The 15,596-nt window shown below is 56.5% G+C and overlaps 1 protein-coding gene across 2 annotated transcripts in view; it reads right to left on the minus strand.

The window, feature by feature from the left end:
- Positions 1-15,596, minus strand: part of KNDC1 (kinase non-catalytic C-lobe domain containing 1) — a gene marked incomplete at both ends in the record, with an annotated part of 57,056 nt that overhangs the window by 19,786 nt on the left and 21,674 nt on the right. For both annotated transcript variants that reach the window (XM_082854038.1, XM_082854037.1), the window contains 10 exons: positions 104-248; positions 509-1,233; positions 1,303-1,465; positions 2,100-2,193; positions 2,778-2,855; positions 3,401-3,559; positions 10,745-10,806; positions 10,900-10,971; positions 11,798-11,912; positions 13,812-14,494. In XM_082854038.1, the coding sequence (XP_082710164.1) occupies positions 104-248; positions 509-1,233; positions 1,303-1,465; positions 2,100-2,193; positions 2,778-2,855; positions 3,401-3,559; positions 10,745-10,806; positions 10,900-10,971; positions 11,798-11,912; positions 13,812-14,494 (2,296 nt within the window). The remainder of the gene's footprint in view (positions 1-103; positions 249-508; positions 1,234-1,302; positions 1,466-2,099; positions 2,194-2,777; positions 2,856-3,400; positions 3,560-10,744; positions 10,807-10,899; positions 10,972-11,797; positions 11,913-13,811; positions 14,495-15,596) is intronic.

The raw sequence follows: 15,596 nt of genomic DNA on the forward strand, positions 1-15,596 counted from the left end.
AGCAGGTGGTCGCTCTGGGGAGGGCGATGAGTGGGACGCGGGGCAGGAGGACGGCCCTCGGGGGCACAGCGGGGGTGGGGAGGCCGCGAGGAGGGGCTCTTACTTCTCGGAGGGTGACGTCCTCCCGTTCACCACCCTGAAAAGATTCTGCAGCAACCTCTCCCCCCAGTAGAGGTCACAGAACTTCTCCGATATGGCCCCACAGAAAGTGGCATAGGTGAGGTCTTTCAAGGCGTAAATATACTCCCCTGAGTTCGCAAGAAAAGCACGGGGGTGAGTTAAAATGTATGGGTGCTCTTCTGGGTTCCCCTGGTCTCGGGAGCTGGCGGGGGCGGAGAGTACGGCGGGGGGCGGGGTGCAGCTGGCTTCCTCTGCCGGCCGGCCCCTGGGGGCTCTGCCCTTTGTGCAGAGATGGGAGGATGGGGGACCCTCCTGTGGTGACCTCCCCCAGCGCACGGCTCCCCCCGGGCCTGTCCCTGGTCCTTGGGCCCCCGTGGCCCCGTAGTACCCATGATCAGAGCCTCCAGCCCGTGGTCCAGGTAGCCGTCAAAGGCAAACTCTTCCTGGATGAGGCGTGTGGCCTCCTGCAGCGACGGGCAGGCTGTCCCCTGTGAGAGGGGCGAGGCATCCGCGCTGGACGGACAGAGCTTGTGGTCTGCTGGGCAGGGCCACTCCGGGTGACCTTCTGGGGCCCGGTCATCCCACTCCCTGACGGGGGCTCCCCCGGGGCTGTCGGGACTCCCTGTGGCCGGCGAGGGGCTCCGTGGGGCTGACGGGGGGCCCTCGGGCTCCTGGCCTGGGACCTGGGTGGCCCCGCCCCTGGGCGGCTTGGCTGGGTGGCAAGGACTGTGGGGGGCTGCAGTGGGCCTGGGGAGGCGGGGCTCGAGGCCTCCACAAGCAGCTGCAGTTGGGATGGGTTCCTTCGGCCCTCGCTCCGGGGGTGGCATCTGTGTTGTCGTGGGCGGGGCCGGGGATTGGGGCATCACCAGTGAAGCCCCTTCCAGCGGGCTGGCTGGGGCGGGGGCTGGGGGGCTGGGGCAGCCCTGGGCTGAGCCTCTTGGCGTCGACTCTCTGAGGGGCTCTGGGGAAGCGGGTGCTGGCCGGTCAGGCGTCTTCAGGCCAGTGGCCGCTCCATGGGTCTCAGGAGCCTGCTTCCCATCACCCTCCCCGTCCAGCCGGCCTCTCCTCTCCTCAGGCCCCTCAGCCGGCCCCGAGGTCAAGGCGAGCGTGTCCCTGCGAGCGGAGAGGAGAGAGTGTTCAGGGGGCCCGGCGGCCCGCCAGCCCCTGGGTGGGGACACTCACCTGGCGACACCAGCATCGGCAGCGAGGACGATGGGCCTGAAGTGAGTGGCCGGGGAGGCGAACGCCTCTGGCAGCAACGTGGCCCCTTGGAGGCAGGAGGGTTGGCCGGGCACCGGCCCCTGCACGGCCACCAGCCTGCTGTCACTGCTGATCTGCAGGAAGCCTGGAGACAAACATGGGGTGAGCAGGGTGGGTGCCGGCCTTAGTGGGTGCTGGCCTTAGTGGGTGCCGGCCTTAGTGGGGTGCTGACTTGAAGGACCCAGGAAGGCTCAGGGGCACTGGGAGGAAAGGAGACTCCAGGGAGAGGCCTGAGGGAGGGGCCTGGAGTCCAGGGCTGCCCCGAGCAGGCAGGGAGGGGGTGCGGTGCTCGGCAGGGGGCTGGAGTGACGGAAAAGGCCAGAAGACCCAGCCACAGACCGGAGGCTTGGACGGGCCCGTGGGGAAGGGTCTTCGTAGGTGCCACTGAGGCGCAGACAGGGCAAGACAAGAGCTGGGTCATCAGTGCGGGGTGCGGAGGTGGAGGCGAGTCGCCTGCTACGGCTGCTGGTTAGACAGGAGGGCTGACTCGAGCGAGGCCTGAGAGGCCGGGGCCAGAGGGGCCGGCAGGAGCCCAGAGCAGGGCAGCCGGGGGCCAGCTGCGGGCACGCTGCCTGCGGTCTCGGCCACGTCCGGAGGTGGCGTCCACTTGGGGCTGGATTCCCGGAGGCAGCCTCTGGGGGGATGGCAGCGGGGGCGCGGTGCGGGGCGAGGGACCTGCAGGGCAGGGGCGGTGGGGACAGGCCGGTCCCGGGGCCCACCTGAGCCGGGCCTGGGCGCAGCTGCTGTGCTGGGGCTCAGTTCAGCCACCAAGAAGGCGTTTTGCAGACCGATGGTCTCTTCCTCCTGGCGAACCTGGGGCAGAAGGACACGGACAGCTCCCTGTTGAGACGGGCGCAAGGCCCCGGGGGTGCAGAGCAGACCCCCGCGGCGCGAGCCCCCCACCTGTGCTGACTCGCAGGCCTGTTTCTCTGGAGCGGGAGCCCCTGGGGCGTGGGGCTGCCCAGTGCAGCCGGGTTCCGGTGGGTTTCCGGGGCATGGGAAGACCGCCAGAACCCACACTCCCCGGAGTTGCTGTGTGCTCCCGTCTGCATCCGAGGGACCCTGTCACTGCCCGACGGGGCCCTGGCTGGTCAGCACGGCAGGACGCCGACAGGCACTGAGTGTCCCCCGGCGGGACCCCCAGGGTGCGCCCCCGCCCGCACGTGCCAGGGGTCAACAGAGACCAGGTGTGGGCCTGCGGGAGGGGCTGCTCTGTGGGCTCGTTGGCGGTGAAGGAGCCAAGGAAAGTCACGTCGGGAGGATGAAGGGTGACCTGCCTTCCGCCCTAGAGTCTCCCTGCATCCATTCAGTAAACACGGAAGAGCAAAAGGAGCCTCCCCTCTGCGGCCCCAGGGCAGGATAAGGGGCCTGCGGCGTCTCCGCGGTGCCCAGCTTACCGTGCAGGTCGATGCCCTCAGGTGGGCTAGGATCTTTCTGCTGTCCATGCCTCTGTGCAGGAGGTAACTGCCGCAGGTCTGAAAGCAAGCACAGGCCAGCGTCCAGCACGCTTCACTCCCTCGGCGGAGCCCGTTGGAGTGTGCGGTGGCAGCCAGGCAGCCCAGGGGCTTCTCTCCAGGAGGACCCCGTGGCACCCCTTCTTGGGCAGAGCCACGTGCACCCCAGCCTCAGGGGCCTGGGATGAAATTCAGAGTCTCTGGCTGTCCTTCCTGGCTGTCCTGAGCTGGGAAGCCACGGAACGACAGGGCTCCCCCGACCCAGCCTGGAGGACCCTCGGAGGAGTGCAGGCAAGTCGGGCATGTGGGGGATGCGCTGCAGGGGGTCAGGGGTCAGCGCTCGGGTCCAGGACATCCCCAGCCACTCTCCGGCCGGTGGGTGCACTGGAGACACAGGACCATCTCGGGGGAAGGCCGGCATTGAGCAGCAGAGACCCCTCGCCGCCCGTCCACAAATGAAGCCACGTCCTTCCCTGTCCAACAGCACTGACCTGCCCCAGAAACAAGAACCCGTGTCCCGGGCCCTGGACCTTGAGCTGGGCCCCCCCCCGCCGCGGCCCAGTTACCTCGATGGCCTCGGCCGCGGACGGCCGCTCCTGGGCGCTGCGTCTGGCCATGTGCAGGAGGAGCGTCTTGAGCCTGCGTGGCAGGGCCAGTTTGTGGTCTCGGGGGATGCTGAACTTGGCTGCTGTCCACAGGATCGCGGCCACGCAGTACACAGACGCCTGGGTGGAGGAGGGGAGACGGCCGGCTGGCTCAGCAGACCTGCCCCCGCTCGGGCCCCGCCAAGGGCGCACCAGGCACCGTCCCCCAGGGCTGGGAGCTTCTGCAGAACCTGGAGGCCCCACCGCAGACCCTGAGCCAGAACCCGGGGGCCTGGCCTGGGAATCTGCATGGTTAACAAGTACCCACAGGCCTTTAGGTCTCAGTGTGACAAGGAAGACCTGGCGCCCCGGCTGGCCCTTCCCAGCTCGCTCTCCACGAGGGCAAAGGTGGCACCTCAGGGAGCCCGAGGCCAGGAGTCCCCCAGAAACCGTGCTATGCTGCTAAATGGCTAAGGACAGGCTCTCTGAACAGAAACCCAGGCCCCCTGGTATACAAAGAGGTTTATTCTAAAATGTGCGGATAAAAAGGATGCGTCGCACGCACTTGAGAATAATAACGAAAAGGGCGGTGCTCTTCCCTGTGAGTTCCAGAGTCAACTGCTTCTCCCTGAACACCTTCCCCGATTTTCACCCTCTACCCTTGCATCTGCAGCCGACCTGTGACCAACACGTGGTTCCGATGTACACGTGGCCGACACCTTCGTTTCTCTCGAAAAGTAAGAGAAAGTGAAACCAGAGACACAGCTGACATCTGTGCTGAGTCAGGTAACAGTGGCTGAATCCCCAAAGGAGTATTTCCCAGAGCTTTTGTACAGACCTGACACACTTTTCAGTTTAATTGTGTTGTTCATGTTTCCTCCATTACGTCAAGTCTAGTCAATTGACAAAACAATGAATCAAGCCCTGAGTTCAGCATCTGCTGATTTCCACGGTGTGAAGACTCCCGCGTGGCCAGCTCCAAGCTGCCACGGTGGTGCCAGTGAGCCGGGCAGGGGGAGAGATGGGCCCTTCCTCTAGGGCTCCTGCCCAGGCAACAGTCAACTAGAGCAAATCATGAGGAAATTCTTAGTTTTGAGTATTTATCAACCTTTAAAAAAATTAAGCTTCTTACTTGGAGGTAACTGTAGATTCACATACAGTTGTAGGAAGTAATCCAGCGGGACCCCATGTGCCTTCCACCCAGCTCCCCACCGCACTGACATCTTACAAGGCTGTAGCGTGGTATCACAACCTGTACCCTGGCGTGGACGCCGGGAGATGCACGACATTTCCATCACCAGGATCCGGCCTGTCCCCTCCCAACTTAGTCGCCGGCAACTACTCATCTGTTCTCCACTTTTTAATTTCATCATTTCATATAAACGGAGTCCTACGATATGCGGCCTTTTGGGGCGCCTTTCACTCTCAGCCCCATCAACTGGTGGTCGCCTCGTCAACACTCCGTTCCCCCACCGCTGCTGCCGCTCTGCGGTGTGGACGCGCCACCCGCCGAAAGACATCTGAGTTGTTTCCAGGCTGTAGCTACTGCAAATAAAATTGCCACAAACATTCGTGTCCAGGACTTTGTGTGAACATAAGTTTCATTTCTCCAGGAAAAATGTCTTATGAGTGCAATTTCTGGGTTGTATGGCCGTTGCATGTTTAGTTTTGTAGGAAACCAGCAAAGTGTCTCCCTAAGGGCTGCACCATCTTGCACCCCCCTCGGCAGTGTCACTCCACACCCTCGCTAGCATCTGGTACTGTCAGTGTTTTGGACGTTAGCCTTTCTAGTAAGTGTGTAGTGGTGGCTCATGGTTTTAAGTTGCGTTTCCCAAATGCCGTATGAAATAGAATACCTTCACGTGCTCACTTGCCATCTGATACCTTCTCTGGTGAGGTGTCTGTTCAGATCTTTTGCCCACTTTTTAATTGGGTTATTTGTTTCCTTACTGTGCACTTCTGAGAGCTTTTGGCATATTCGGGATACAAGTCCTTTATCAGATAAGTGTTTTGCAAATAGTTCTCCCATCTGTGGCTTGTCTTCTCATTCTCTTAACTGTGTCTTTTACGGAGCACAGCATTAAAATCAAGCATTTAATTTGAATGAAATCTAACATCGAGTGTTTCTTGCATAGATCATGCTTTTGGTGTGGTATCTGAAGACTCACTGCCTAGATTTTCTCCTATGTTATTTTCTAGAAGTTTTATAGCTTTGAATTTCCTTTTAGGCCTATGTTCCATTTTGAGTTAACTTTTATGAAAGTGCAACAAGGTCTCTGCAAAGGTTTATTTTGGCCTGTGGCTGTCCCGTTGTTACAGCACCACTTGTTGAGCAGACCGTCCTTTCTCCTCTGTCAAAGACCAGTTAATTGTATTTGTGTGGGTTTATTTCTGGGCTACTTTGTTCCATTTATTTTTTGTCTTTTCTTTTGCCGAAACCACACTTGATTACTGTGTCTTACAGTAAGTTTTAGAGCTGGGTAGTGCCAGTCCTCTGACTTTGTTCTTCTCCTTCAATATTGTGTTGGCTATGCTGGGTCTTTTGCCTCTACATAAAAACCTAAGAATCAGTTCGTTGATATCAACAAAATAACTTGCTGGGATTTTCACTGAAATTGCATTGAATCTATAGATCAAATTGGGAAGAACTGACATCTTAATAATATTGAGTCTTCCAATCCATGAACATGGACTATCTCTCCATTTATTTAGATCATTTTCGGTTTCTTTCATCAGAATTTTACAGTTTTCCTCATATGAATCTTATACACATTTTCCTAAATTTTATACATAAGTAATTTTTTTGGTGCTAACGTAAATGGTATTTTAAAAAAATAATTAATTAATTAATCATTTTTTAAATGGCTGTGTCTGGTCTTAGTTGTGGCACGCGGGATCTTTCATTTCTGTGCGTGGGCTTCTTGCTAGTTGTGGTGTGCTGTTTTTTTCTCTCTAGTTGTGGCGCACAGGCTCCAGGGCACGTGGGCTCTGTAGTTTGCAGCACGCAGTCTCTAGTTGAGGTGTGCGAGCTTAGTAGTTGTGGCGCACGGGATTAGTTGCCCCGGGGTATGTGGGATCTTAGTTCCCCGACCAGGGATCGAACTTGTGTCCCCTGCATTGGAAGGCGGATTCTTAACCACTGCGCCACCAGGGAAGCCCTGGTATTGTATTTTTAATTTCAAATTCCAATTGTTCATTGCTGGTAAACAGGAAAGCAATTGACATTTGTATTTTAATCTTCTACCTGCAATCTTGCTACACCTGCTTATTAGTTCCAGATTTCTGTTGATTCTTTGGGATTTCCTACTTAGGCAATCATGTCACCTGTAAACAAAGACAGTCTTATTTCTTCCTTCTCAATCTACATCCATTTTCTTTTCTTTTCTTGTCTTATTGCATTAGCTAGAACTTCCAGTATGATGTTGAATAGGAGTGATGAGAGGAGACATTCTTGCCTTTTTCCCAATCTTAGGGGGAAGGCATCTAGTTTCTCACCATTACTTATGCTACCTGTTGGCTTTTTTGTAGATATTCTTTATCAAGTTGAGGAAATTTCCCTCTATTCCTAGTTTGCTGAGAGTTTTTATTATGAATGGGTGCTCAATTTTGTCAAAAGCTTAGCATCTATTGTTATGATTTTTCTTCTTTAGTCCATGTGATGTATTACATTGACTCTCAATTGTTGAGTCAGCCATCCATACATGGAATAAATGCCACTTGGCCAGTTTTAAATTTTGATGAAGTTCAATTTATCCATTTTTCCTTTTGTGGAAAACTTTATGGATAGTGCTTTTGGTGTCAAGTCTAAAAGCTCTTTGCCTAGCCCTCCATTCCTAAGATTTTCTTTGATATATTTTTTTCAGCGCCTTTTGTAGTCTTTAGCATATAAATTCTGTACGTGCTCTGTTAGATTCACATCTAAGTATTTCATTTTTGGGGGAGTGATTGTAAATGTACTGTGTTTTTAATTTTGGTGTCCACATGTTCATTTCTAGTATATAGAAATACAATTGATTTTTGAATGTTTATCTTATATCCTGTGACCTTTCAAAACTCAATTCTAAGTTCTGGGAGGCTTTTTTCGAGATTCTTTGGAATTGCTTGGAATTTTCTATGTCGACAGTTATGTCGTCTGCAAACAGTATTATTTCTTCCTTCCTGGCCTTTATGCTTTTTACCTGCTTTTCTTGCCTTATTGTAGTGGCTAGAACTTCCAGTACAATGTTGAATAGGGTGGTGAGAGTGGGCATCCTTGCTTTGTTCTTGATCTTAGGGGGAAAGCATTTAGTCTTTCCACTAAGTATGATGTTAACTGTACAGTTTTTTTGGTAGATGATCTTTATTAAGTTGAGGAAGTTTCTTCTATTTCTATTTTTCTGAGTTTTTTTTTAATAGATGGGTGTTAAATTTTGTCAAATGCTTTTTCTGCATCAGTTAATGTGATCATGGGATTTTTCTTCTTTAGCTGGTTAATATGTTGGACTACACTGATTGGTTTTCAAATACTGAACCAGCCTTATGTCCCTGGAATAACCCCCACTTGTTTATGGTGTATAATTGTTTTTATATCTTAGTAAATTCTATTTGCATATATTTTGTTAAGGATTTTTGCCTTTATATTCATGAGGGATATTGACCTATATACATATTTTTTGTACTATCTTTGTCTGGTTTTGGCATCAGGGTAATATTACGCTTCATCAAATGGATTGGGAAGTGTTCACTTCTGTTTTCTGGAAAAGACTGTGTAGAATTGGCATTAATTCTTCTTTAAACATTTGGTATACCACCCTAGTGAAAACGTCTTGGCCTAGAGATTTATTTTTGAGAGTTTAAAAATTACAAATTCAGGGCTTCCCTGGTGACGCAGTGGTTGAGAGTCTGCCTGCCAATGCAGGGGACGCGGGTTTGTGCCCCGGTCCGGGAAGATCCCACATGCCGCGGAGCGGCTGGGCCCGTGAGCCATGGCCGCTGAGCCTGCGCGTCTGGAGCCTGTGCTCCGTGACGGGAGAGGCCACAACAGTGAGAGGCCCATGTACCGCAAAAAAAAAAAATTACAAATTCAATCTCCTCAACAGTTATGGAGCTATTCAAAGGCCTGTTTCATCTTGGGTGAGTTGTAGTTTATATTTTTAAAGATTTGGTCCATTTCATCTGTCATTGATTTTACGTGTGGGGAGCTGTCTGTGGTGTTCCATCACCCTTTTGATGTCTGCAGGGTCCATTTCATCTAAGTCATTGGTTTTATGTGTGGGGAGTTGTCTGTGGTGTTCCATCATCCTTTTGGTGTCTGCAGGGTCTGCAGGGATGTCCATCACCCTTTTGGTGTCTGCAGGGTCTGCAGGGATGTCCATCACCCTTTTGGTGTCTGCAGGGTCTGCAGGGATGTCCATCACCCTTTTGGTGTCTGCAGGGTCTGCAGGGGAGTTGTCTGTGGTATTCCATCACCCTTTTGATGCCTGCAGAGTCTGCAGGGATGTCCATCACCCTTTTGGTGTCTGCAGGGTCTGCAGGGATGTCCCTCACCCTTTTGGTGTCTGCAGGGTCTGCAGGGATGTCCATCACCCTTTTGGTGTCTGCAGGGTCTGCAGGGGATTTGTCTGTGGTATTCCATCACCCTTTTGATGCCTGCAGAGTCTGCAGGGATGTCCATCACCCTTTTGGTGTCTGCAGGGTCTGCAGGGATGTCCATCATCCTTTTGGTGTCTGCAGGGTCTGCAGGGATGTCTATCACCCTTTTGGTGTCTGCAGGGTCTGCAGGGATGTCCCTCACCCTTTTGGTGTCTGCAGGGTCTGCAGGGATGTCCATCACCCTTTTGGTGTCTGCAGGGTCTGCAGGGGAGTTGTCTGTGGTATTCCATCACCCTTTTGATGTCTGCAGGGTCTGCAGGGATGTCCATCACCCTTTTGGTGTCTGCAGGGTCTGCAGGGATGTCCATCACCCTTTTGGTGTCTGCAGGGTCCATTTCATCTAAGTCATTGATTTTACGTGTGGGGAGTTGTCTGTGGTGTTCCATCACCCTTTTGGCGTCTGCAGGGTCTGCAGGGATGTCCCCTGAGTCATTCCTGACATCGGCAATTTGTGTCTTCCTTCTCTTTTTGCTTTGTCAGTTTTGCTAGAAGTTTGTTAATATTATTCATCTCTTCCAGGAGCCAGCCCTTCATTTCACTGGTTTTCTCTACTGTTTTTCTGTTTTCATTTCACTGAGTCCTGCTCTCAGCTTCACTGTTTCCTTCTTTCTGCTTTGGGTCTATTTCACTCTGCTTTTGAGGTGGGTGCTTAGATTACTGAGTTGAGACTTTACCTCTTTTTTAGTTTTCAGCTTACGAGTCCTGTACATGCTTTGTTAGACTTACATCTAAGTATTTCATTTTTAGCGATTTTCTTTGTTTTTGAGGGGAGGTTGCCTCGTTACCACTGGGTGATGGTGAAAGTCCCAACTCTTCCTGAGGCCTCCTCTGACTCACACTCCCACCCCGGGAGGGGCACGTCTCACTGATGGGCAGGGGTCCTCGTCACAGGCTGGATGCTCAGCCTTTTCCGACAGCACCTGGGCTGGGCGGGCCGCCCTCCCTTTGTCCTACTGCTCCAGCTCCAGCATGCGGGCTTCCACTGGGCTTCTGCTGTGTCCGCTGGTATTTCCCAGATGTGCTTCCTCATCCTCCACGTGTGAGGTAGGAAGGACACCCGGGGCTCTTAGGACCGTCGCTCCCCGGGGCCCAGGGCCCTGGCCTTTCTGTCCTCACACGCCAGCTTTCAGAACGGCGTGCTTTGTTGGGGGGCAGGGAACTTACGTCTCCCCCACGTTCCCGAAAGCGGAAGTTCTACCTTGGTTCTGAATATAATTTACTTGATTTTAAGTCTGTACAATTGAGTTTTTAATAATGGCTGTGTTTGATAAGCATCTGGCAAACATCCCTGAAAGTTCAGCTGTGGGGTCTTGTGAGCACTGCCCGGAGCTGAAGTCCAGGCTCAGATGACACCCCGTCACCCTCCGGGAGGCCCCTGCAGAGCTGGGCTCTGGATGCGGGGGCTGCGTTGGGGGTGTCGCCTTGACCCTGCTGAGTCCTGACGCTGGGCCCATCCTCTCCCCACCCGTCCCCCTCTCAGGCTCTCTGGATGGGGGCGTGGGCACCACGGAGCGGGGCAGGGGCCACGGGAAGGGGTGGGGGCTGCGTTGGGGGTGTCGCCTTGACCCTGCTGAGTCCTGACGCTGGGCCCATCCTCTCCCCACCCCTCCCCCTCTCAGGCTCTCTGGACGGGGGCGTGGGCACCACGGAGCGGGGCAGGGGCCACGAGAAGGCGTGGGGGGGGGGCCCAGGTACCTTCTCAGTCGTCAGCTTTTGCTCTGCGACCTCGGGAGCCAGAAATAACGAGTTGTAAGCACCTGAGACAGAAAACCCCAAACCCACTGAGCTTGCCTTCAGCCTTGGCTGTCGGAACCAGAGCGCAGCCCCCCGGGGGGGGCCCACCTACGCACCGCTGGCGGGAGGTGGCCCGAAAAGCACGGTTCCATCCTCGGCCACCAGCACGGAGTCCAGACACAGGTAGGCTGCAAGGGAAGGCGAGGGTCAGGGCGGCTGTAGACTCACTGGGGGACCTGATCCCCCTCAGGGCCGGCAGAGCCACGGTCGTGGGGCAGCCCCCTCTCTCAATCACCCCACGGGCTCCCAAGCCACCCAGGGAGTGCGGGGACGCTGGGGCCCTCGCTGGACACAGCAGAGGGGCCAAGTGCTGGCTCCCCTTCCCAGAAGCCTGGGCGACAGGCCACGGAAGGGCCATCTGAGCCAGCCCTGGGGCACAGGAGCTGCGGGAAGAGGAGGGGGACAGAGGGACGTGACCCACCCGCCGAGCGCGGCCCTGGGAGGGGTCCCAGGGGAGGCTGGGTGCCGGCGCTTCGTACCCACAGGCCCGAGGCTCACAGGACCCGAGGGAGGCCAGAGAGCAGCGCCCCTGCCCTGCTAGGACCACCGTGGGGCCGGAGGCTGGTCCCTCTGCCTGGTAGGGCTGAGCTTCAGGGGTCACAAACGAGTCTAACGTCCGAGGACCACCACCCACCCCCCCGCCCCAGCCAACCTTCGTCTCCTTGGGGACAGCGTCGCCCCTGCTGAGAGGGTGTGGCCCAGGGCCACCGCACAGCTTCCGCCCCTCCTCAGCAGGACGAGGCCCACGTTTGAAGCCGCCCTCTGACCCCCTTGGTCCTGAGCCCAGAGTAGATACCCCCAGGCCGCCCCCGGCTCACAGGGTGGACACTGCCACCCAGCCCCAGGCTGTCCACACAGCCCACACGGGCGACAGAGGCCACGTGTGGCCCTGGGTCCTGGCCCGGACATGCTGGGGGTCGGTGGGCTGGACGAGGACCCATGGGAGGGCGTCACCTGGGTGCTGGCCGTGCGTCCGCAGGGTGCTGAGGCATGCGTGGGACAGAGCCCAGAGCTCGTACTCCTTGAAGGGCCGGCCCAGCTTAGACAGGAGGTCCTGCAGGGAGACGCCCTGAGGGGGGCGGGGGGAGGAGCCACATTCAGTGTGTGGGCACCTCAGAGAGATGCATGGAGGAAGACGGCAGGGCAGGGACCACCTCAAACACGTGGGGTTTGCCCCACACAGTGCACTCCTGGCATGACGGGCTGGGAGAGCCCCCACGTCAGCACAACAGGTGCTGGGGGTGCACGTGGAGAAACCAGCACCTGTGCACGGCAGGTGGGATCGTAAAACGGTGCAACGACGTGGAAAACAGCAGAGGCTCCTCAAAGAATCAGACGTAGAATTACCATCTGACCCAGCAATTCCACTTAAAAGCAGGGTCTTGAAGACATATTTGCACACCCATGTTCAAATCAGCATGATTGAGAGCTAACATGTGGAAGCAACCCAAGCGCCATTGGCGGATGGATGGGTAAGCATTACGTGGTCCATCCATAAGATGGACACTATTCAGCCTTAAAAAGGAAGGGAATTCTGCCACAGCTACAACATAGAGGAAGCCTGAGGACACTGTGGTCCGTGAGGTAAGCTAGTCAAAAAGGGACAGACATTGTATGATTTCTCTTCTATCAAAGGCTGAGAGCAGTCACACCCGTAGAGACAGAAAGTAGATGAGTGGTTATCAGGGCCGGGGCAGGGATGGCGGGTAAGTGTTTAATGCGGACACAGTTTCAGTCTGGGATGATGACGAAGTTCCAGGGACGGATGACGGTCATGATTGCACAGCAGTGTGGATGCACCTAATGCCACTGTCCTGTACACTTGAAATGGTTAAGATGGTAAATTTTATGTTATGGGTTCCCCTTCCCTCGTACTGCCCCCCCCACAGATTAAAGTCCCAGAGTCAGAAGAATGAGTTCAGCTGGAAGGGAGTTCTCTGCTTTGCGGCCACGGGAAGAGCTGGGAGTACAACCGCCCACTTGGACACAGAAGTGCATGTTCAGAGGAAGGTTCCAGAGGCAGTGTCTTCACCCCTCCTGGACCCCCCTCTGTGCCCAGGGTGTAGCTGCCTTGGTCCTGAGACTTCACTGCCTGCCTCATCCAGCCTGTGCCTGGCCAGGGGCCCAGGTTCTGGGGCACAGGGCCCCCCAAGCCTCCTGCTACATGTGGGGTTGGAGCAGCCAGCTTTGCACCCAGGATGTGCTCTCCAGAGGAGATCTGGGTCCCCGACTCTGGACCAGCCCTGACACCTGACGGGTTGTGACCTGTGTGGGGGCCGAGGTCTGGTGGGCCCTGATCCCTTGAGCCTTCGGGGCAGGGAAGCCTGGTGGTTAAGACCATGGCTGGGCTCCCAATCAGCTCTGCCCTTCAGCGACCACCCACCCTCCTCATGGCGGCCCCCAGCCTCAGTTTACCCATCCGGGAGGTGGGCTGTCTGTGAGGCTGGCGGGCATTTGAAGGTGAGCAGAGCCCTGGGCTCAGGCCTGAGGTTTTCACTTCGGTGCCTGGGCGCTCTGGGTACATGAGTGTGGTCGGGTGGGTGGACATGGGGAGGCCAGTGGAGATGGTTTGGGCTGAGCAGACAGCACGTGGGCATCGAGCATGTGTCAACGCCCTGGGGTCTCCAGGATGGCTTTCATTTTAAAGTAACCATATTTTTCAAGTAAATTACCCTCAGGTGCTTATCAGGATATGAATAAAAATGTAACTCAGAGTCTGCCCTCCCCTTTGACCTCTGGGTCAGCAAAGCATGGTGGGAATGAAGCTGGTGGAGCCAGCACTGCTGCACAGACACACGTGTATTCGGGCCACCGAACCCCAGGTGACTTCGTCCCGAGATGCTCACAGGCACCCACCTTAGGGGAGCGACTTACTTCGTACTCAAGAGCCCGCACCTGCGGAGGGAGCGCGTGCCCGGTGCGTGTGCACGCAGGCCCCTCCCGGGCCACGCGGGCCACGGTCACCCACCTGCTCCAGGGCTGCTCCGCCCGGCTCCCCGGCTCTGTCCGCAGTCCCGTCATCAGGCTTGGGAGTCCCTGGGTCTCTGCCGGCATCGCGAGGGCCCTTGGAACCGGGCAGGGGGCTTTCCTCCGTGGGGCCCCGGCCACGCGCTCCCCTGTCCCCAACGCGCCGGAGCTCGGCGTCTCGCTCAGGCCACAGACTGGATTCGGGCTGTGCCTGGGAGCTGGTAAGGCCATTTTTCCCCTCCAGAAAGGGCTTCCTGGGGTCTGGAGGGAAGAATTCTGGTGCCAGTGGCTGGGTTTTCGTGCTGGTCAGCGACAGGCAGAGGGCGCCGGCCTCGGGGCTGCAGGGCGGGAGCCGGGGCAGCGTCTGCACCTTCCTCAGGCGGCTCCTCTCCAGGAAGCCTCTGTCCGGGTCCCCCAGGGGCCGCTGGGCGTCCAGGAGGAGGCAGGCCAGCCTCTCGGGGACCAGCCCCTCCTGGCCCGGGCTTTCTCCGTTTTTCACAGGGGCTGACAGCAGAGCCTTGGAGGGCGGGGTCCCCGGGTGCTCCAGGCTTTCTCCGGCGGGGCTCGGGGGCTGGCCCTCCAGGGCAGGCAGGGCCGCTGGGTCCGCGGAGCAGTCCCCTGGCTGCCTCTTGGGCCCCACACTTTTTGGAGCCAGTCTCTCCCTCCAGGTGATCTCACTGACATCTGGGCAAAAGCAAGACGTGATTACAGCCGAGGGCCACGGCCAGGATCGACCTCCCCCTGCAATCCCCACGCTCACGGCCATCAGGGCACCCACTCCTGCAGGACCCCTGGACCCCCACCCATCACAGAGAGCACGGGGCCTCCCAGGCCCCCACCCTTTCCCTCAGGACTGGCCCAGAAACGTCCTCATCTGCTTCCTTAATCACACCATCTTGGCTAAGTAATGAGTCTCCGAAGGCTCTCGGTCACCCCCGCCACCCAATCCAGGATGAGCTTCCCGAAGGGGTTTCCTGAGGCCTGTCTAATTAGCTCATCCAAAAAGCACATGGTTTTGCTATTACGGTTACACAAGTGATACTCCCCAAAGGCATAAATTAAATCCGGCAGCAGCCCCAGCTCGTCCTGACGTACAATCTTCCACACGCGTGTCTGTGTGAGCCCCTCTAGAGACACACGCCCTCCCCTCCCAGTGGCCTGCAGCCCCCTCAACGGAGCCTCTGCTCTCAGCGATAACGCCCTCCCTGATGTTAGAGCCGCCAGCGGGCCTGGTGCTGCAGTGTCACAAATGCCAACGTGGTGGGAAATGCCGCTCGCTTGGCTGGGGGAGGGGCCCTGCCGCCCCCAGAGGCTCCACACCTCCCCTCAGGACCCTCCAGGCTCCCTGCTGCGAGCACAGTGCAGAGCAGACGTTGGCATTTGTTCAAAATGCCACCCAAGGTTATGCCTTGTGAGCCGTGAAAATCCCAGACGCTTCAGAAACAGCTTGTGTGGCCACCAGACTGGCGGTGCTGTGTCCATGTCCCCAACGCCCACAGGAGAGGACAGAGGTGACCGGTCCTGAGGGCAGTCACTTCCCATATGACCTGCCTGTCACCTCCAATTGTGGGTCAGAGCATGTAAGTGTGTGCACGTTTGCAGACATGTTTGTGCGTGTGGGAAACTGGGGGTGTGTGCTGCGTGTGCACGGGGGTGTGCTCGCTGTGAGTTAATAGTCTAAATAGGTGTGTCCGAGTTTGCACATGCTTGTATGTTTCCATGTGTGCTGTGGGAGCACACGTGATCTGTCTGCATCCGTGTGCATGTCAGCGTGGGTGGCTTACAC

This window comes from Leucopleurus acutus (assembly GCF_964270905.1).
Source record: "Leucopleurus acutus genome assembly, chromosome: 14".
In the NCBI taxonomy this organism is placed as follows: domain Eukaryota; kingdom Metazoa; phylum Chordata; class Mammalia; order Artiodactyla; family Delphinidae; genus Leucopleurus; species Leucopleurus acutus.